Here is a 23,673-nt window from a genome sequence, read left to right as displayed (position 1 = left end):
AAATGTCCCTAATTCCAGATTCCCTTTGGACTAAAGATGGACAGGACACTGGATTAATGGCAAACGTAAGCCCTGTAATGGTAAATTTAAAAAGCGGAAGGCAAGTCCCAAAAATTCCCCAATATCCACTAAAACAGGAGGTAGAGTTAGGGGTGTATCCCATAATTGAGCGGTTATTGCAGCAGGGAATTTTAGTCCATACAGCAAGTGTAGCCAACAGTCCCATTTTTCCAGTGAAGGCTGATGGGAGGGGTTATAGGCTGGTACAAAACCTTAGAGGGGTTAATAAGGTGGTAGAGAGCCAATTTCCCGTAGTGTCAAATCCAGCTGTCATCCTTATGCAAGTTCCACCAAATGCAACCCATTTCACTGTCATTGACCTTTGTTCTGCTTTCTTCTCTGTACCTCTTCATCCTGACTGTCAGTACCTATTTGCATTCACATACAGGGGTGTACAATACACATGGACACGATTACCCCAGGGTTTCATAGACAGCCCCAGTATCTTTTCCCAGGCATTACACGATTGTTTACAGTCTTTTCAACCCGCCAATGGATCTGTTCTAATTCAATATGTAGATGATTTATTGCTATGTTCTGACTCATTTATGTCATGTTTGAATGACACTAAACTTTTGGTGCTTCATCTCTCGCAAACAGGACACAAGGTTGCTAAGGACAAACTACAGCCGTGCCAATCCAGAGTTAAATACTTGGGACACTGCCTAACCCAGGGGCTGCGACATCTCACTACAGATAGAATCCAGGCTATACAAAACATGACACTGCCGCAGAATCAACAGCAAATTCGTACCTTCTTGGGAATGTGTGGATACTGTAGAATGTGGATACCAGGGTTTTCTATTTTGGCCTTACCTTTACAGGAATTAGTCTCTTCCTCAAAGCCTGATTGTGTCATACACACAGAGGAATCAGAACAGGCTTTCCTTAATCTTAAGGATAGTCTGACAAGAGCTCCTGCATTGGGAATACCTGATTATGAAAAACCTTTTGATTTGTATTGTATGGAAGCTGATGGTTGTGCTGCAGGTGTCCTTACACAAAAACATGGGGATGCCAGTAGGCCCGTAGCATATTACAGTGCACAATTGGACACTGTAGCGAGATCACTCCCAACCTGTTTGAGAAGTGTAGCAGCAACGGCTCTATTGGTCAGCAAAAGTGAGGATGTGGTATTGGGCCATGATATGATTGTCTATACCCCACATGCTGTGTCTGCCCTGTTGAACTCTGCCCAAACCAGACACGTATCCTCAGCTAGATTCACCAAATGGGAACTAGCTCTAATAGCACCCTCAAACATCACTATAAAGCAGTGTAATACGTTAAATCCAGCAACGTACTTACCGTATGTGCATAAGAATGCACAAAGGGTGGAGGATGAGTCTCTGGTAGAAAGTGAGTTTTGCAAAGGTATTGATATGCATGATTGTATGGATTATCTTAACCAGACCTTTACCGCTAGACCTGACATACGTGACATACCTTTAGAGAATGCAGATGTGACATTTTACACAGATGGAAGTTGCCATAGACAAACGGACACAGGTGAGTTATGTACAGGTTATGCTGTTGTAGATGACACAGACATCATAGAATCTGAACCTCTTGGTCCTCCTCACTCAGCCCAAGTGGCGGAGTTAGTAGCACTGAGAAGAGCGTGTGCACTAGCACTGAGTGCTTAGTAGCACTGAGAATTGGCAGCAGGCAAATCTGCCAACATTTACACTGACTCTAGGTATGCGTTCGGGGTGGTTCACGATTTCGGAGCTCTATGGTGTCTGAGAAATTTTATGACAGCAGCAGGCACACCAGTCGCACATTCCAGACACATAAAAGGATTATTAAAAGCAATTCAGTTGCCCAAAATGAAAGTGTAAAGCCCACACATGTGAGGAAGATCCGGTATAATTGGGCAACAACAGGGCGGATGAAGCTGACAAGTGGGCAGCAGGTTTAAACACAAATGTACCCATAGAACAAGTAATGGTTTTCCAAACAGTTGACATGCAGAAATTAATTGAGATGCAAAATTTGTGTTCTACCCAAGAGAAAGCAACCTGGAAGTCTAAGGGATGTGGGCAAGAGCCCTCTGGACTCTGGAGGGACGGACAAGGTAAGCCGGTGGCACCTAAGGTTTATTACCCAAGCCTGGCAGAGGCAGCACATGGACTGACTCACTTGGGAAAACAAGGTATGTGTAAGTTAGTGAAGGCATATTGGTACGCACCGGGTTTTTCTTCACAAGCAGAAAAGAGAGCAATGTCCTGTCTGACCTGTTTGAGGAAGAACATAGGGAAAACGATCCCTACCGAACCATCCCACATTCCCCCCACTGACGGTCCTTTCCAGGTAATACAAATTGATTTCATCCAATTACCACCCTGCAGGAATCTCAAGTATGTATTATTGTACCAATGTATTTTCTAATTGGGTAGAGGCATACCCAGCGGCCACTAATACTGCTGTATTCACTGCTAAAAAGATTGTACAGGAATTTGTATGCAGGTATGGTATCCCAAGAATGATTGAAAGTGATAGGGGTACCCATTTCACCGGGGACGTCTTCCAGATAATGTGTAAATTGATGGGTATTGATAGCAAACTCCACACCCCATATCGACCCCAAGCCAGTGCCAAGGTGGAGAGAGTGAATGGCACTATTAAAAACAAATTAAGTAAGATCATGGCTGAGACTGGACTAGCATGGCCAGAAGCACTACCTTTGGTCCTACATAGCATAAGGACCACTCCTAGGCCTCCACTTAATCTGTCCCCATTTGAAATACTGTTTGGTAGACAACCTCATTTAATTATAAGCCCACAGAAAGACGTGAAGAGTAACAGCGAGGTCACTGTTAAGTATCTTATAACAATGAACAAACAGTTGCAGCAACAACAGCAGAAATTTAAAAACTGTCATGATGTCAAACCTGGAGAATATGTTATGGTCCGAAATTGTTTACGCTCAGGTTGCCTAATAGATCGATGGGAGGGGCCGTACCAGGTGCTGTTGACGAGTGCCACATCCTTGAAGGTGGCCGAGAGAGATACCTGGGTCCATGCCACACTGCAGAAAGGTTAATCAACCGGTGGAGAAGCAGGGCAGAGTTGAAGCAAATAATGAGGATCTGGCAATTGCGAACCTGTTCCGGAAAAATTAAAAGGTGACAGTGAGAAACCTGAGCTAAAAGAAAATTGTAGATCAGTGTCACAGCAAAAGAACCGTTCTGCTGTGTTCATGTGTGTACTCTTCTTTCAGAATTACCATCATGATTCGTTTATCTGGAGATTCCTGGTTCTTGTGACGGAGGATAGATGGAGGAGGCGGGAGCTGATGCTGGTGTAATGGAGTGAAATCGAGAGGAGGAGTGCTATACCAAACCAGCGGAGTGCCGGTCCAATTTCAGTACAGTAAATTGTTGTGAAAATATGAACAACAATACTAAGGAAGAACTGTATTACAATCCTGAGTTATGATGTAGTGTATAACAATGTAGCCTGAGTTTGAGTGGTCGTGTATGGATATAACGTTTATGTTGTTTTAAGTCATCTTAGGTAATGCAGTCCCAACCCCTTTCAAGGCTCCCCTTATAGGATAGGTGCATCCCCACATCTTTCCTATGATCCCTTAAGGATCCGCGGTGTGCGTATGAGGGCAGTTTATGTCCCTCCCAGAGACGCATTATCTGAATGGTTCAAATGACCACACTGTGTCATACCATAATAACATTGAACGGTATATTCTCATGCATGGCTAAACAGATTCAGAATAGGTTGTGATAGCGCTTGATTGACTATCAAAGGGTGGACTGTCGAAACTGGATAATTGGGTAAGACAGAATCTGTTTGCAATCTAGAAAACCTGAAAGACACCATCTTGCGAATGGCAGCAAGACTTCATTTTAGAAAAAGAAAGCTTACACAGCACCATCTTGCCAAAAATACATAATACCAACACACAGCGCCATATTGCTAAAAAGTTGCAATTTAGCTATTCAGCACACAAAGTTACTAAAAAGTAACACGAACAGCTTTTTAATAATCTTCCCCAACACATACTGAAAGTTTTCAGCACACATAAAAATGACTTCCCAACATGATAAAATCTCACAGCACTATTTTGTAAAAAAAATAGATAGTCAGCCTTCCCTCAAACGCATGCAGACAGTTTTTAACACATAAACACCAACTTATTAGCATTTGGAATCCTATACAAAGCCCATCCTGGAGAAAATCCCTATACCATAACACGACACAATATACCGTAGTGCTATGAGCATTTTTACATAAGAATATATGAGCTGTGGCAATTGTAATGTAGCCTAGCTATGGAGCTACACAATTGAGTCCATCCCCACAACCAAAACAAGCAGAATAAAGAGTGAGGCTCCGACTACACTGCTGGGAGCCTCCACCCTGTATGAGAACTAAATTCACTGTATAAACACATTTTGTAATTGCAGTTTAAAAACATCAGAAAAATACATGTGTGCTTGTGTATATATATATATATATATATATATATATATATATATGTGTGCATATATATATATATGTGTGTGCATGTGGCCCATCATGCATGGACTTATGTGTATAATATCACACACAGACTTATATTTGAAAAGTAGCAAAATTCCCTGCAACTCATACACACAATGTTAAACAGAACACAGTAAGCTTTTTAGTGATCCTTCCCAAAATCATACTGGCATGGCCACACACACACATAGATGCCCTTCCAGCTTAGTGCTGCTCGCTGAGTGCCCCACCGACCCTCAGACGCACAACGCAATTCAGTGCTGTTTCTCCCCGCATACATACATTTAAAAGCAATGGTCCCGTAACGCAAAAAGGATAATTATTACTTGGTTTAGTCGCAATGCTAGCTTATAAAGAAATGAATGTTTTCTGTAACTATGGCTTAGTAAATGACAATTGGACCATGTTTGGTGCCGTACTGATCTACTTTGTTCCCACAGCGTTCCGGTGAGAAGATCAGAACATGCGGCTATGAAATATGAATGTTAGAGAGAATAACTTCTTGAAATGTTGTATGCCATAGTTAGATTAGATTTATTATGCAGCGGGAAGGTGAACACAATCAGGCTGTTAGAGGCTGGGTTGTGTCTTTTGCACTGACCTTTGAATTGTACCGTAACGGAAGAAGCAAGAAGAGGAACCAATGAGAACCTGCCAACGTATTCTATTGTATTGCTTATCCCAGTACGGGTATATATGTGAGTGCTCTGAAACAAGATGCCAGTCTGCAGTGTTCCTGTTATGCTGTTCGGCGGAGGTCTCAATCTTGATGCTGGTATCTGGTCCCAGAGCGCATGCGTATGTATTGGCTGTACCTTATGACATAATATTTGTACAATTTATTTTGCGCTCATTGTTGGATCATAGCATGGTAACATCTGTACTTTTACCTGAATAATAATCTTTAGCGCGTTGGACCGCTATTCAACTGTCTTACAGTTTTATTAATGGTATAATTAAACACAACGCTAATTAGCGACATCTTGTGGTTTTAGAAGGTATAGGCAGGTTTTGTCTTAGAGGTTCTAGGCAGGTGAATCTTAGAGGTTTATAGGCAGGAATGTACTAAAGGTTTATTTTAAGATTCAACAGTTGGGGGTTTGTAGGTTTATCTGATACACGGTAACACTCGGTCAGTTCTCTCTCAGCAAAAGGGTGAGGGGCCTTTTGAGAGACGCATTAGTCTTTCATTACCACAGTGTTGCTGAGAGCGTACTGCCGGTTATTGTGTAGAGGAAGCGCTGATCAGAATCCAGGGACAAGAGAGGAAAGTTTTTTTTCCTCTGTTGATAGAACCTTACGTTTAGAGGGGTGCTGCAGTGTTGAGTACGCGGCTGAGATGCATTTTTGCATACGCAGTTAAAGTCATTATACGGTTAGTTGCATTATTGTGTATGCGACTGGTCGCACAACAGCGTATACGTACTTCCGGTTGTGCTGCCACATGTTTGAACAATGCCATTGAGCTTTACATTTTTTTTCTATTACCAATATCTGGGTTAACGTGTATTTTTCTGCGCAGGAAAAAAGTGTGTAACAGTGAATATTTGTTGAACAAAGGGCATCGTATGATCCTTAAGGGCTAAGTGCAAGGGTTAGTCTAACCGCTCGGTAAGCAGCTTTACTGTTCTATACACAGTAGCAGGTGTACATGTTGTCTTTGTTATATAGAGGTGCGTGAGTAGCCCACATATAAACTCTCATAGGTGTGGAAGTCGCCTTACTAAAATCTTATCCGGGTGTGGAAGTTGCCTTTTTCAAATCTTATCCAGGTGTGGAAGTTGCCTTACTAAATCTTATCCAGGTGTGTGGGCGCCGCCGACTTAAATCGTCCACAGGTAAGTGAAAGTGTCTTGATTGTCTTTCACCGGCTTAAATCTTTATTGAAAAGCGTAGGCGTTGTCTCAGAATGGGAGCCACGCAAACAGTAGAGATGTTAGGCAATGATGTGCTGCTAATGGAGGCGCCGATTGGATCGGCCCGTCGTATCATGCATACCAAGTATGGTACTTATGCAATAAAGTATTGCGATTTATGGTTTAATATGACGAGGAAGAGTGTTAGACCGTTTCCCAGAATTGGTAGTTTTGATAAAAATGTGTTAGATAATGTCCGGGATAACATCAGTTTGATGCGCTCCCGAGAGAAAAAGGTTAAATATTTTGAATGTTTAAAACTGTGGCAGCACGAGGGGGAAATGTGGCTGAAGGAGGTACCCGCGACGCAAACAGGCGTCGTGGGCACAGTCTCGGGCAATGCGCCAGTGACGCTTCATAGCGCCGCGGATGCATCACTTCATAGCGCTCATGCACTGCAAGGTAGCATCGCAGAAGGTAGTACAGATGGTTCACGCACACCACCGCCGCCCTATGCGGATGGGGGTAAACCCATAAAAATGTAACAAGCAACTTGTACCCTCTCTTAAGCAATTATAAAGAAAATGTTTATGATATGGATGATGAGCCTATTGTAATGTCTGCCATTTCCCATGCTGTGCAAATGATAGATGCTGCAACACCACACTCACGGGTGGTGCCGCCATCTCCATCGGTAACAGCAAGGGAAGTGTTAACACACTCTGCACCCGTAGAGGAAGTTGTTAATACCATACGTAGCAGCAGCAGATTAAACCCCCAGCCAGGTAACCAGGTCAAAGGTAGCAGCGCTACCGGTCTGCATCCCATTCGGACAATAACTGTTCCAAATGGAAATGCAGATGCAAATGGTATAGTGACCACGAGGGAAGAACTAATGCATTGTCCTTGGACAAGAGCAGAACTAAATTCCATCTTAAATGATTTCCCCGATCCCTAAAAGGAATTAGCCAAATATCAAAGATTTTTGAGAAATTTGGGTAGTTCACATGAACCCACTAATAAAGATTGGCGTGTGGTGTTAAGGGCCCGTCTGCCACGCAATACCGACGTGACAAAATTTGTCACGGATTGTGTATTGGATGGTGACGTCCCCTTAACAGATCAAGTAAACCAAGGTAACATTTCCTGCATTGTAACTCAATTAGGTATATATTTTCCAGTAGTAGTTAACTGGAAAAAAATTTTCACCATTAAACAAAAAGAGGGTGAGACTGCAGATTACTGCGATCAGGCTCTGCAGGCTATCACCCAGTACAATGGGATAGAGGATATTAAAGATAGCACTCACCACAGGGGGATGATAGTTACAGTACTTGTGGACGGTCTGAAAGAGACTTTAAAAACTCGGGTTCAGACCTCACAGCCTGGCTGGCGGGGACTTACAATAGATACCCTCATAGAAACCGCCATTGAACATGATAAGAACATCTCCAAAAAGAGAAGCCCAGAGCGAGAAACTAATGGCTGTTAGTATACAAGCTCTGGAGGGAATGATGGTAACACCACAGCCAACAGACACACTTGCACTTGCACACACACTCGCTTCTGAACAAGTATGTGCTCTCACTAACCCCACTCAACAACAAACACAACTCTATCCCACTAACCCGATGCAACCACAGGTCCCAGGCTATCCACCAACTTCTTATCCCCCACAATACCCTTACCCTCCCTATCCTTACCCATATCCACCACCTCTACCCTCTGCACAAACCTCACAACACCACATGTCTTCACCCGAAACACAAACCTGTTTTAACTGTAAACAAACAGGACTCTTAAGTAGAAACTGTACAGTAAAAGGAGTAGGGATCCCACATCAGGAAAGACCCAGATATCCCCATAAGGGATATGCACAGAGGCCAGCAAATGTTCAGCAGGCACCAGCTCCAATTGTAGCCGTAAATGCTTTATTGGAGAATGGTAGCCAACGCTAGGGGTCAGGTCATACCTGTAGTCTACAGATGGTCAGGTTAACGGGAAGTACTAGGGAAGAACCGGTCATGATGGTTGATGTAGCTGGTACTGAATATCCTTTTCTTGTAGACACAGGGGCGACCAGGTCGGTGCTAAAATCTCCCGTTAATTTGCAGGTGACCAACGAGACAGTACCAACAATGGGTGTAACAGGTAAAGTGGAACATTATCCTTTAACAAAGTCCACAGAGGTTACTATTGGGCTGTTGCATACCAGGCATTCTTTTCTCCTGGCTGCTGCGGCTCCTACTAACCTACTGGGCAGAGACTTGTTATGTAAGCTGGGATGTGTTATATATTGCACCCCTGATGGTGTATTTTTAGATATCCCAGAGAGAATGGAATACGAGGTGCGGGATATGTTAGATACTCCTCAAAGGATAATGTATCACTCTACAGTTTTAAATGAAACTCCATCACAGGTAGATGAAATGTCCCTAATTCCAGATTCCCTTTGGACTAAAGATGGACAGGACACTGGATTAATGGCAAACGTAAGCCCTGTAATGGTAAATTTAAAAAGCGGAAGGCAAGTCCCAAAAATTCCCCAATATCCACTAAAACAGGAGGTAGAGTTAGGGGTGTATCCCATAATTGAGCGGTTATTGCAGCAGGGAATTTTAGTCCATACAGCAAGTGTAGCCAACAGTCCCATTATTCCAGTGAAGGCTGATGGGAGGGGTTATAGGCTGGTACAATACCTTAGAGGGGTTAATAAGGTGGAGGAGAGCCAATTTCCCGTAGTGTCGAATCCAGCTGTCATCCGTATGCAAATTCCACCAAATGCAACCCATTTCACTGTCATTGACCTTTGTTCTGCTTTCTTCTCTGTACCTCTTCATCCTGACTGTCAGTACCTATTTGCATTCACATACAGGGGTGTACAATACACATGGACACGATTACCCCAGGGTTTCATAGACAGCCCCAGTATCTTTTCCCAGGCATTACACGATTGTTTACAGTCTTTTCAACCCGCCAATGGATCTGTTCTAATTCAATATGTAGATGATTTATTGCTATGTTCTGACTCGTTTATGTCATGTTTGAATGATACTAAACTTTTGTTGCTTCATCTCTCGCAAACAGGACACAAGGTTGCTAAGGACAAACTACAGCCGTGCCAATCCAGAGTTAAATACTTGGGACACTGCCTAACCCAGGGGCTGCGACATCTCACTACAGATAGAATCCAGGCTATACAAAACATGACACTGCCGCAGAATCAACAGCAAATTCGTACCTTCTTGGGAATGTGTGGATACTGTAGAATGTGGATACCAGGGTTTTCTATTTTGGCCTTACCTTTACAGGAATTAGTCTCTTCCTCAAAGCCCGATCGTGTCATACACACAGAGGAATCAGAACAGGCTTTCCTTAATCTTAAGGATAGTCTGACAAGAGCTCCTGCATTGGGAATACCTGATTATGAAAAACCTTTGATTTGTATTGTACGGAAGCTGATGGTTGTGCTGCAGGTGTCCTTACACAAAAACATGGGGATGCCAGTAGGCCCGTAGCATATTACAGTGCACAATTGGACACTGTGGCGAGATCACTCCCAACCTGTTTGAGAAGTGTAGCAGCAATGGCTCTATTGGTCAGCAAAAGTGAGGATGTGGTATTAGGCCATGATATGATTGTCTATACCCCACATGCTGTGTCTGCCCTGTTGAACTCTGCCCAAACCAGACACGTATCCTCAGCTAGATTCACCAAATGGGAACTAGCTCTAATAGCACCCTCAAACATCACTATAAAGCAGTGTAATACATTAAATCCAGCAACGTACTTACTGTATGTGCATAAGAATGCACAAAGGGTGGAGGATGAGTCTCTGGTAGAAAGTGAGTTTTGCAAAGGTATTGATATGCATGATTGTATGGATTATCTTAACCAGACCTTTACCGCTAGACCTGACATACGTGACATACCTTTAGAGAATGCAGATGTGACATTTTACACAGATGGAAGTTGCCATAGACAAACGGACACAGGTGAGTTATGTACAGGTTATGCTGTTGTAGATGACACAGACATCATAGAAGCTGAACCTCTTGGTCCTCCTCACTCAGCCCAAGTGGCAGAGTTAGTAGCACTGAGAAGAGCGTGTGCACTAGCACTGAGTGCTTAGTAGCACTGAGAATTGGCAGCATGCAAATCTGCCAACATTTAAACAGACTCTAGGTATGCGTTCGGGGTGGTTCGCGATTTCGGAGCTCTATGGCGTCTGAGAATTTTTATGACAGCAGCAGGCACACCAGTCGCACATTCCAGACACATAAAAGGATTATTAAAAGCAATTCAGTTGCCCAAAATGAAAGTGTAAAGCCCACACATGTGAGGAAGATCCGGTATAATTGGGCAACAACAGGGCGGATGAAGCTGACAAGTGGGCAGCAGGTTTAAAAACAAATGTACCCATAGAACAAGTAATGGTTTTCCAAACAGTTGACATGCAGAAATTAATTGAGATGCAAAATTTGTGTTCTACCCAAGAGAAAGCAACCTGGAAGTCTAAGGGATGTGGGCAAGAGCCCTCTGGACTCTGGAGGGACGGACAAGGTAAGCCGGTGGCACCTAAGGTGTATTACCCAAGCCTGGCAGAGGCAGCGCACGGACTGACTCACTTGGGAAAACAAGGTATGTGTAAGTTAGTGAAGGCATATTGGTACGCACCGGGTTTTTCTTCACAAGCAGAAAAGAGAGCAATGTCCTGTCTGACCTGTTTGAGGAAGAACATAGGGAAAACGATCCCTAATGAACCATCCCACATTCCCCCGACTGACGGTCCTTTCCAGGTAGTACAAATTGATTTCATCCAATTACCACCCTGCAGGAATCTCAAGTATGTGTTAGTTTGAACCGATGTATTTTCTAATTGGGTAGAGGCATACCCAGCGGCCACTAATACTGCTGTATTCACTGCTAAAAAGATTGTACAGGAATTTGTATGCAGGTATGGTATCCCTAGAATGATTGAAAGTGATAGGGGTACCCATTTCACCGGGGACGTCTTCCAGATAATGTGTAAATTGATGGGTATTGATAGCAAACTCCACACCCCATATCGACCCCAAGCCAGTGCCAAGGTGGAGAGAGTGAACGGCACTATTAAAAACAAATTAAGTAAGATCATGGCTGAGACTGGACTAGCATGGCCAGAAGCACTACCTTTGGTCCTACATAGCATAAGGACCACTCCTAGGCCTCCACTTAATCTGTCCCCATTTGAAATACTGTTTGGTAGACAACCTCATTTAATTATAAGCCCACAGAAAGATGTGAAGAGTAACAGCGAGGTCACTGTTAAGTATCTTATAACAATGAGCAAACAGTTGCAGCAACAGCAGAAATTTAAATTGTTGTCACCCGATATGCCAGAGATAAACTGTCATGATGTCAAACCTGGAGAATATGTTATGGTCCGAAATTTTTTACGCTCAGGTTGCCTAATAGATCGATGGGAGGGGCCGTACCAGGTGCTGTTGACGAGTGCCACATCCTTGAAGGTGGCCGAGAGAGACACCTGGGTCCATGCCACTCAGAAAGGTTAATCAACCGGTGGAGAAGCAGGGCAGAGTTGAAGCAAATAATGAGGATCTGGCAATTGCAAACCTGTTCCGGAAAAATTAAAAGGTGACAGTGAGAAACCTGAGCTAAAAGAAAATTGTAGATCAGTGTCACAGCAAAAGAACCGTTCTGCTGTGTTCATGTGTGTACTCTTCTTTCAGAATTTCCATCATGATTGGTTTATCTGGAGATTCCTGGTTCTTGTGACGGAGGATAGATGGAGGAGGCGGGAGCTGATGCTGGTGTAATGGAGTGAAATCGAGAGGAGGAGTGCTATACCAAACCAGCGGAGTGCCGGTCCAATTTCAGTACAGTAAATTGTTGTGAAAATATGAACAACAATACTAAGGAAGAACTGTATTACAATCCTGAGTTATGATGTAGTGTATAACAATGTAGCCTGAGTTTGAGTGGTCGTGTATGGATATAATGTTTATGTTGTTTTAAGTCATCTTAGGTAATGCAGTCCCAACCCCTTTCAAGGCTCCCCTTATAGGATAGGTACATCCCCACATCTTTCCTATGATCCCTTAAGGATCCGCGGTGTGCGTATGAGGGCAGTTTTATGTCCCTCCCAGAGATGCATTATCTGAATGGTTCAAATGACCACACTGTGTCATACCATAATAACATTGAACGGTATATTCTCATGCATGGCTAAACAGATTCAGAATAGGTTGTGATAGCGCTTGATTGGCTATCAAAGGGTGGACTGTCGAAACCGGATAATTGGGTAAGACAGAATCTGTTTGCAATCTAGAAAACCTGAAAGACACCATCTTGCGAATGGCAGCAAGACTCCATTTTAGAAAAAGAAAGCTTACACAGCGCCATCTTGCCAAAAATACATAATACCAACACAGCGCCATATTGCTAAAAAGTCGCAATTTAGCTATTCAGCACACAAAGTTGCTAAAAAGTAACACGAACAGCTTTTTAATAATCTTCCCCAACACATACTGAAAGTTTTCAGCACACATAAAAATAACTTCCCAACATGATAAAATCTCACAGCACTATTTTGTAAAAAAAAAATAGATAGTCAGCCTTCCCTCAAATGCATGCAGACAGTGTTTAACACATAAACACTAACTTATTAGCATTTGGAATCCTATACAAAGCCCATCCTGGAGAAAATCCCTATACCATAACACGACACAATATACTGTGGTGCTATGAGCATTTTTACTTAAGAATATATGAGCTGTGGCAATTGTAATGTAGCCTAGCTATGGAGCTACACACCATCCCCACAACCAAAACAAGCAGAATAAAGAGTGGGGCTCCGACTGCACTGCTGGGAGCCTCCACCCTGTATGAGAACTAAATTCACTGTATAAACACATTTTGCAATTGCAGTTTAAAAACATCAGAAAAATACATGTGTGCTTGTGTATATATATATATATATATATATATATATGTGTGTGTGCATATATATATATATATATATGTATGTGTGTGCATGTGGCCCATCATGCATGGACTTATGTGTATGATATCACACACAGACTATATTTGAAAAGTAGCAAAATTCCCTGCAACTCATACACACAATGTTAAACAGAACACAGTAAGCTTTTTAGTGATCCTTCCCAAAATCATACTGGCATGGCCACACACACACATAGATGCCCTTCCAGCTTAGTGCTGCTCGCTGAGTGCCCCACTGATCCTCAGACGCACAACACAATTCAGTGCTGTTTCTCCCCGCATACATACATTTAAAAGCAATGGTCCCATAACGCAAAAAGGATAATTATTACTTGGTTTAGTCGCAATGCTAGCATATAAAGAAATGAATGTTTTCTGTAACTATGGCTTAGTAAATGACAATTGGACCGTGTTTGGTGCCATACTGATCTACTTTGTTCCCACAGCGTTCCGGTGGCATCGGTGAGAAGATCAGAACATGCAGCTATGAAATATGAATGTTAGAGAGAATAACTTCTTGAAATGTTGTATGCCATAGTTAGATTAGATTTATTATGCAGCGGGAAGGTGAACACAATCAGGCTGTTAGAGGCTGGGTTGTGTCTTTGCACTGACCTATGAATTGTACCGTAACGGAAGAAGCAAGAAGAGGAACCAATGAGAACCTGCCAAAGTGTTCTATTGTATTGCTTATCCCAGTACGGGTATATATGTGAGTGCTCTGAAACAAGATGCCAGTCTGCAGTGTTCCTGTTATGCTGTTCGACGGTGGTCTCATTATTGATGCCGGTACCTGGTCCCACGCGTATGTATTGGCTGTACCTTATGACATAATATTTGTACAATTTATTTTGCGCTCATTGTTGGATCATAGCGTGGTAACATCTGTACTCTTACCTGAATAATAATCTTTAGCGCGTTGGACCGCTATTCAACTGTCTTAGAGTTTTGTTAAAGGTATAATTAAACACAGCGCTAATTAGTGACATCTTGTGGTTTTAGAAGGTATAGGCAGGTTTTGTCTTAGAGGTTCTAGGCAGGTGAATCTTAGAGGTTTATAGGCTGGAATGTATTAAAGGTTTATTTACGATTCAACAGATGTATTTTGTAATCTTGGAAACGATGCATTAGAGCATCGAAACGGTGATACTAACCTGCATTTCTGTGAATTCTTTTGGAGTGCCACTGATTGATGTGGTACATTGGGATAGTTTCTGACTATCCACAGAGGGCACCCAGGCTGCTATACATTACGTGGGAGTGCCATTCACTACTTGGACATTTATATATATATACACACACACACCCCTCAGTGACAAACTGCCGGCGTCTGATCAGTTGTGGTGTTGCTATAAAAGGTGTCTCATGCTATGTATCTTGATGAGAGAACTCTATGATATAGCTCTGAAAAATTGACCAAACAAACCTGGGGCCTAAGCTTTACTACAAGTTGACGGGAGTAGTGCTGCCCACCCAACTCTCTTTATATATATATATATATATACACACACACACACACACACACACACACACACACACGCTACCGTTCAAAAGTTTGGAATCACTTAGAAATTTCCTTATTTGTGAAAGAAAAGCACTGTTTTTTTCAATAAAGATAACATTAAATGAATCAGAAATACACTCTATACATTGTTATTGTGGTAAATGACTATACTAGCTGCAAATGTCTGTTTTTTAAAGGAATATCTACATAGCTGTATATAGGCCCATTTTCAGCAACCATCACTCCAGTGTTCTTGTGCAATTATGTTAGCACAGCTGAAAACGGGTTTGCTCATTAGAGAAGCTATGAAACTGGCCTTCCTTTGAGCTAGTTGAGTATGTGGAGCATCAAATTTGTGGGTTCGATTATACTCTCTAAATGGCCAAAAAAAGAGAACTTTCATGTGAAACTTGACAGTCTATTCTTGTTCTTAGAACTGAAAGCTATTCCATGAGAGAAATTGCCAAGAAACTGAACATTTCCTACTACGGTGTGTACTACTACCTTCACAGAACAGCACAAACAGGCTCTAACCAGAGTAGAAAGAGAAGTGGGAGGCCCCGGTGCACAACTGTGCAAGAAGACAAGTACATTAGAGTATCTAGTTTGAGAAATAGACGCCTCACAAGTCCTCAACTGGCAGCTTCATTAAATGGTACCCGCAAAACGCCAGTGTCAACATCTACAGTGAAAAGGCGACTCCGGGATACTGGCCTTCTAGGCAGAGTGGCAAAGAAAAAGCCATATCTGAGACTGGCCAATAAAAGGAAAAGATTAATATGGGCAAAAGAACACAGACATTGGACAGAGGAAGATTGGAAAAAAGTGTTATGGACAGACAAATTAAAGCTTGAGGTGTTTGGATCACACAGAAGAACATTTGTGAGATGCAGAACAAGTGAAAAGATGCTGGAAGAGTGCCTGACACCATCTGTCAAGTATGGTGGAGGTAATGAGATGGTCTGGGGCTGCTTGGGTTCTGGTAAAGTGGGAGATTTGTACAAGGTTAAAGGGATTTTGAATAAGGAAAGCTATCACTCCATTTTGCAACGCCATACCCTGTGGACAGCGCTTGATTGGAGCCAATTTCCTCCTCCAACAGGTCAATGGCCTCGTCTATTTAGGGAAGAAGCAGGCAGCTGGTATTCTGTCTGTAACGGAGTGGCCAGTGCAGTCACCAGATCTCAACCCCATTGAGCTGTTGTGGGAGCAGCTTGACCATATGGTACGCATTAAGTGCCCATCAAGCCAATCCAACTTGTGAGCGGGGCTTCAGGAAGCGTGGGGTGAAATTTCTTCAGATTACCTCAACAAATTAACAGCTAGAATGCCAAAAGTCAGCAATGCTGTAATTGCTGCAAAAGGAGCATTCTTTGATGAAAGCAAAGTTTGAAGGACAAAATTATTATTTCAAATAAAAATCATTATTTCTAACCTTGCCAATGTCTTGACTATATCTTCTATTCATTGTGCAGCTCATTTGAAAAATAAGTCAGTTTTTATGTAAAACACGAAATTGTCTGGGTGACCCCAAACTTTTGTACGGTAGTGTATATATATATATATATATATATATATATATATATATCTCTAATACTGTATTGGGTGTGTCGGACCATTTGGATTCATATATATATATATATACATACATACATACACTAGCATGCAAAGCTTATATGGTTACTTATATTGCTCTATCTTAATGAATATCAACTTTAACTGCCCCCTAAAAGGGAAGATAAATATATGTGAGGTTCTGGTTTTGTTGTGAACCCGGGGTGGTAATAGGAGCAGACACTGAAGCAGGTTTAAAAGTAAATGTGTAGCTTTTAATGAGTGGCTTAACAGACATGAATGTGGCAAAACAAAAAGTCCAGGCATAGCACTAAAGTGCACTTGGGAACTGTAGTGAGGCAATGGGAAAAAGTTCAGGTAGTGATAGACAGAAGGCAGTCCAGTATTCCAGGTTTTGTGAGATTGAAATGAAGTGCAGGCTGAGGAAATATTATCCAGTGGAAATGCAAGTGGAGGCAAGGTGCAGGGTAACAGCTGACACAGGTACTCAGGCAAGGGAGAGGCAATGGAGGATGTAGGAGAATCCAGCGGGGCTGGAACAGGCAGGGTGAAGCAGGCTTAGTTAATGATTCCAACAGGCAGGTAAGTGAGCACAGGAACTCTCTCTCAGCTCTCGCTGAGAAACACGTTGCACTGTTAATGAAAGGAAGCTTGGCACTCCCTTAAATACCCAGTGCCCACACAGGACCACGCACAGCCAATGCACCCCGCCAGACGCCCCTCGCCATAGTGTCCTCACAGGTATTACCTGCCGACCGGCATTCCGAGAAACCCTGGTCGTGACAATATAGAGTTATGGTAGACTTACCTAGATAACTCCTTTTCATTGAGGTCCATAGGGTCCACAGGGATACCATGGGGTATATTATGGTTGGAAGATAAGGCACCAAACGGCTAAAGCTTTAGCTCCCAGAATGCCCTGGGTCCTCCTCCATATATACCCCACCCCTAGCCATAGGTCTTCAGTTTAGTTAACAAGCCTAAAGGCAGGAGAAGGAAAGAGAAGGAAGAACAATCTTACACCAGAACACTCTTACAGAAACCAGCATAGGTGGCTCCCCCTCTGCCTTATCTTTTGACATAGTCAAAGTAAATGCAAAATTGCAAAGTTATGGGACAGTCTTCACAAAATCTCAATTAATGTGAAGTACTACAGAAAGAAATAAGTTATAATTGACAGATAGAAATAATAAAAAAGTATCAGTCAGCAGCAAACAGTCACTTACAATGCACATGTAATATAATTACAATTGGCTCTAAATCCACTACAGCAGGGGTTCCGAACCACGGTCTTCAAGGCACACTAAGTCCATGTTTTAAGGATAGCCTACTTGAGCACAGGTGACAATTAGTACCTCAGTTATTTTAATTTAACCACCTGTGCTGAAACATGGATATCACTAATACCAGGACTGTTAGTGTGCCTTGAGGACCGAGGTTGGGAATCACTGCACTACAGCAATGCAAAGGAATTGTAGGACATAGAGCACTGTAAACCTTAACCAAGGGAGAGGTATAAAGGGAGACTGACCCAGACCTTCATGAGACCACAGCTACTGGGTGCAATGCATGGACCATGAGCGTCTCATACACGTGGACGGTAGATGAAGCAACCCAGACACATGAAATCCTCATAGGGACTGCGTATGGGTCGGGGGAGGAGCTGCCAGGGGAGCGCCTACCTCTAAGCAGTCCTCCTGTTACAAAGGTGCGTCTGAATCCTGCCGCACCAAACAACAAACTGACGGGGTATATATGGAGGAGGAACCGGAGTATTTTGGGAGCTAAAGCTTTAACTACAGTATTTGGTGCCTGCTCTTCCAACCATAATATTCCCCATGGTATCCCTGTGGACCCCGAAGAAATAATTATTGTAATGAGTAAGCGAAACTCAATATTCCCAGCAGCTGAAATCAAAGAACGCAATAAAATTAGACAAGCTCCAGTATCAGTTGATACAGTTAAAAGACGCCAGCATAATATAGGTCTAAATGGTCACATAGTTTGCAGAAAACAGTTGTTGAGGCCTGAAAATAAAGTAAAACCGCGGTATTGGACACTGAATCAGTGGAAAAAAGTATTTTGGACAGACAAGTCCAAATTTGAGCCTTTCAGAACCAGAAGACGTCAGTAGGTTTGAAGACTGGTCAGAGAACGTGTGTTAGATAATTGTATAAGTCATACAGATAAACAGGGTGGTGGTCATGTCGAGATTTGGGGTAGTTTTTGTGGAGGAAAGATCAGAGATTTAATGAAAATAACAACTATGGTTAAGAAACAATACCACAGTATTTTAGTACATCACGCTGTACCGAGTGGAACTCGAAATATTGCAAAGGGGTTCATCATGCAACAACATAATAACACTAAGAACACATCTAAACTGTGTATCTGTTGTTTAAAAAGTAAAGCAGAAAGTTCTACAAATTATGTCATTGCCTCCTCAGTCACCTGATCTCAATCCTTTCCTCCTCAGTCACATGATCTCAATCCTTTCCTCCTCAGTCACCTGATCTCAATCCTTTCCTCCTCAGTCACCTGATCTCAATCCTTTCCTCCTCAGTCACCTGATCTCAATCCTTTCCTCCTCAGTCACCTGATCTCAATCCCTGCCTCCTCAGTCACCTGATCTCAATCCTTTCCTCCTCAGTCACATGATCTCAATCCTTTCCTCAGTCACATGATCTTAATTCCTGCTACCTAAATCACCTGATCTCAATCCCTGCCTCCTCAGTCACCTGATCTCAATTCTTGCTTCCTTAGTCACCTGATCTCAATCCTTGTCTCCTCAGTCACCTGATCTCAATCCTTGTCTCCTCAGTCACCTATTCTCAATCCCTGCCTCCTACGTCACCTGATCTCAATTCTTGCTTCCTTAGTCACCTGATCTCAATCCTTGTCTCCTCAGTCACCTGATCTCAATTCTTGCTTCCTCAGTCACCTGATCTCAATCCTTGTCTCCTCAGTCACCTGATCTCAATCCCTGCCTCCTACGTCACCTGATCTCAATTAAGAAACTCTGGGATGAATTAGATATGAAAGTTAGTGGAATGGCTCCAAAAAATACTGAAAACTTATGGGAATGCCTGAACGAGGCTTGGAAAGGCAGAACTTAGCAAACTTTAGAAAAGTTGGTGTCTCGAATGCCCAAATCATGTGAAGCAGTGAAACGCACCAAAGGAGGACACATTAATGAAAGTCAAATTTAATCTGAAATTTGTTATACAATTTATATAATTAGATATAATAAATGTTAATGTTTAGCTATAATATCACGTGAAACATTATTATGAATATTTTCATAATTTCACTACATTTTGTCTTTTATTATCAATTATTTTCCATGGCCAAATACTTTTGCAAGCCATACAATTTTATAGATACAGTATATATATATATATATTGTAATACGACCGGATTAGGGGTCCCTCTCCTGGGGTAGATGGACTCCCTCTTCACACACACAGCAGCCGGAAAAATAGTACACCAGTCTGGGGTCTCGTACTAGCTGGTTGGCACGTCTTTATTGTGCAACGTAAAAGGAAAAACAAAGCATAAAAGTAAACGCTAGCCCGTCTGGGCGCTAACTAGACAAGAGGTTCCCTCTCTAATGAAATAGTGGGGCCTACTGCCTCCACCATCAACACAAGGGTATGCACAAAACTTACAGGTATTTTTCACCAAGTGTCTCTGAGCCAGCCAGTCTGCTTGCTCTCCCAGGTATGAGACACTAGCTTACAATCTCACACAGCCTATATCAGCCAGTTCCAGGTGCAGACCGTAATGAGCCTACTAACAGGCCAAAAACTGGAGTGGCCTGTGGATGGAGCCCTCCCTCTCCTCACATCCACACCCCCATGACCCAAACCGGTTTTTCAAAAAGCCGACACTCAAATCTGCTTCACTGCAGACTTTTAGAACACAGGTCAAAAACCTAGGACAAATGTATCTACCACTGAACACTTTACCAGTGATCCTATCACAATATATACACACACAGTGGTGGAAGTGGGGTGGCATGACATTCCGCCACTTCCTATTTGCCACAGTAGAGAATGTACCGGCCCTGGGATGGAGTATGGGATCCCAGCCCTGGAACAGCAGTGGCATTGTCTGGAGATGTGTCCCGCTGGGGACACATCTCAATTGGTGGTGGTGCTGGTACAGAGCTGGGAGCATCGGGTTCCAGCTGCAATGCAATTTAAAGAAAGCACTGGCCAACCGGCCAAAGGCGTCTTGCAGACTGCCAGCCAATGAGAAGCTGCCAAGTGGCAGCTTCTTATTGGCTTACTGTCGGCACTGTATTTAAAAAGCCTCCTTCTTTTGATTGGCAGCCTGAGCCGGTCCACGAGCCAGGATTGGCTGACGGCCGGTCCTGACTTTAAACTGCACAGCAGCCGGGACACAATGCTCCAGGTTTTGTTTCAGCATAGTGAGGTCAGAGTAAAACAGAGAAAGGGGAGGGTGTGAGAGGGAATCTGTTAGAGAGAGCGGCAGGGGATGAGAGAGGTAAACAGGCAGTTAGTGGTGTAGGGTGTGAGAGGGAATCAGTTAGTGAGAAGGGCAGGGGGGTGATAGAGGGAAGCAGGCAGGGAGAAGTGTGGGTGTGAACGGTGCAGAAGGTGCGATGGAAGCAGGGGCTGAAAGAGGGGAGATTCTAATCTCCATACCCCAACCTCTAAATTCTCTAAATTAGGGTCCTGGTGACAGCTGAGTGCGTCGGGCACAACTTTAACCAAGGGAGCCTGTTCTGGACCTTCCACTGGATGGATTTGGATGACATCACATAATTTGGATGAAAACTTCACAGAATGGTAACTTTGGATCCCAGAAGACATACTAGGGGGTTAGGGCCCCAGTCGGGCCTCCCGTTGGTGTACGCTGGGTAGAACATTGACTCAGAGAGCCTGTTCTCAGTATGCCACTGGATGGATTTGGATGACATCACATAATAAAACTTTTATATATACATATATATATATATATATATATATAAAAGCAAAAGAAAGGCTATAGCACAGCCGTATATATACAAACATAGACATATGTCTATGTTTGTATATATATGGCTGTGCTACAGCCTTTCATTGTGTATGTATCCCTGAAAACGAGGGGCTGTCCCTCGAAACGTCGGAATAAAGATTTAACCTTTTTCATGCTATTGGAAAGACTGCAGAGTGCCACCTTCTTTTGCTTTTCTATATATATATATAGTGCCACCTTCTTTTGCTTTTCTATATATATATATAGTGCCACCTTCTTTTGCTTTTCTATATATAGTGCCACCTTCTTTTGCTTTTCTATATTTGGATGTTAACATCCTAGGAGTGCACCGCAGCGTTTGAAGTGATTGAATTGAACACAGGGAGTGCCGGACTTCAGTCCATGTATTATATATATATATATATATATATATATACACACACACACACTAGCTGAAGGGTACATATATACACACACGCACATGGATAAACAAAAGGTTGAAAATCAGATGAGTGAAGTCATGCAGAGGATTATAACATATATCTAGGTGGTCGGTAGAAGCAGGTGAAGTTGTTCTGGTCTATCCAGATCACCACCTGAGGGTACAGATGGCGAAGTCTGTCATCACCTCTGGGAGTGTTCATAGTAAATATTGTACATTTTAATGCATCTTTATTAAGCCCAATAATAATTTGTAGTTTAAATTTCCCTAATGCTGTACACCCTCCTCTTTTTATATTAATGACACACATCCCAATTATCTGCAGAGGAATAACTTCAAATGTTAATATACTGTGTGATTGGAGTGTTGCTACCGCCCTGTTTTGTATAAGCTCATAGAAATACTTTTCTCCTGTGTCACAGCTGATGTCAAACAAGGTTTGATTTATGTGTAAAACGTTTTCCACACTCAGAGCATAGAAATAGTTTCTCACCTGTGTGATATCTCCTATGTGTAACAAGATCTGATTTCCATGTACTATATTTCCCACACTCTTGACATGGCCTCTCACCTGTGTCTAACAAGTTGTGATTTCCGTGTAAATTATTTCCCACACTCTGGAAATGACCTCTCACCTGTGTGACTTCTCTGATGTCTAACAAGTTGTGATTTCTGTATAAAACATTTCCCACACTCAGAGCATGGAAATGGCTTCTCACCTGTGTGACTTCTCTCATGTATAACAAGTTGTGATTTCCATGTAAAACATTTCCCACACTCAGAGCATGTAAATGGTTTCTCACCTGTGTGTCTTCTCTGATGTCTAAAAAGTTCTGATTTCATTGTAAAACATTTCCCACACTCAGAGCATGAAAATGGTTTCTCACCTGTGTGACGTCTCTGATGCGAAACAAGATCTGATTTCTGTGTAAAACATTTCCCACACTCAGAACATGGAAATGGCTTCACACCTGTGTGACTTCTCTGATGTGTAACAAGAGATGATTTTCGTGTAAAATATTTCCCACACACAGAACATGGAAATGGTTTCTCTCCTGTGTGACATTTCCAATGTGTAACAAGATGTGATTTGTTAGTAAAACATTTCCCACACTCAGAGCATGGAAATGGTTTCTCACCTGTGTGACTTCTCTGATGTATAACAAGAGCTGATTTCTGTGTAAAACATTTCCCACACACAGAACAGGGAAATATTTTAATAGGTGTATAAGCTGCACTATGTGTAACAATTGGGTTATCAGGAGAACATTGGTAACAATTAGAGGGATCAGATGATATAGCTGCACTGGGAGGTACTGGATGTAAATTTAGTGTAACGGGATTATCTCCTAGAGATTCCTGTGTGATGTTATCTTCCATTTTAATATCTGTAGACAAGACGGGATTTCCCTCCAAGTCATTCCTGCTTGTGCGTCCATCTGCTGGAAATACAATAACTATATTATTATTACTCACAGCTCTTTATATAGCACAGACATACTGAGAAGCACTTTATGTAGCACAGACATACTGAGAAGCATGTTATATAGCACAGACATACTGAGAAGCACTTTATATAGCACAGACATAATGAGAAGCACTTTATATAGCACAGACACACTGAGAAGCACTTTATATAGCACAGACATACTGAGAAGCACTTTATATAGCACAGACACACTGAGAAGCACTTTATATAGCACAGACATACTGAGAAGAACTTTATATAGCACAGACATACTGAG

General features: G+C 42.4%; 2 protein-coding genes across 2 annotated transcripts in view; one reads left to right on the top strand and one right to left on the bottom strand.

Annotated features, from left to right (window-relative positions):
- LOC148502504 (uncharacterized) overlaps positions 1-23,673 on the top strand; it is a 71,962-nt gene that overhangs the window by 23,522 nt on the left and 24,767 nt on the right. The gene's annotated exons all lie outside the window — the stretch shown is intronic.
- The window catches only part of LOC148502503 (uncharacterized), an 84,367-nt gene continuing 82,628 nt past the window's right edge, over positions 21,935-23,673 (bottom strand). The window contains exon 8 of the mRNA XM_088449786.1: positions 21,935-23,104. Within this exon, the coding sequence (XP_088305912.1) occupies positions 22,532-23,104 (573 nt within the window). The 3' untranslated portion in view covers positions 21,935-22,531. The remainder of the gene's footprint in view (positions 23,105-23,673) is intronic.

Source organism: Taudactylus pleione, unplaced genomic scaffold (genome assembly GCF_031769625.1).
Source record: "Taudactylus pleione unplaced genomic scaffold, aTauple2 ptg000495l, whole genome shotgun sequence".
NCBI classification, from domain to species: Eukaryota; Metazoa; Chordata; class Amphibia; order Anura; family Myobatrachidae; genus Taudactylus; species Taudactylus pleione.
This window is presented reverse-complemented; position numbering and strand designations above follow the sequence as displayed.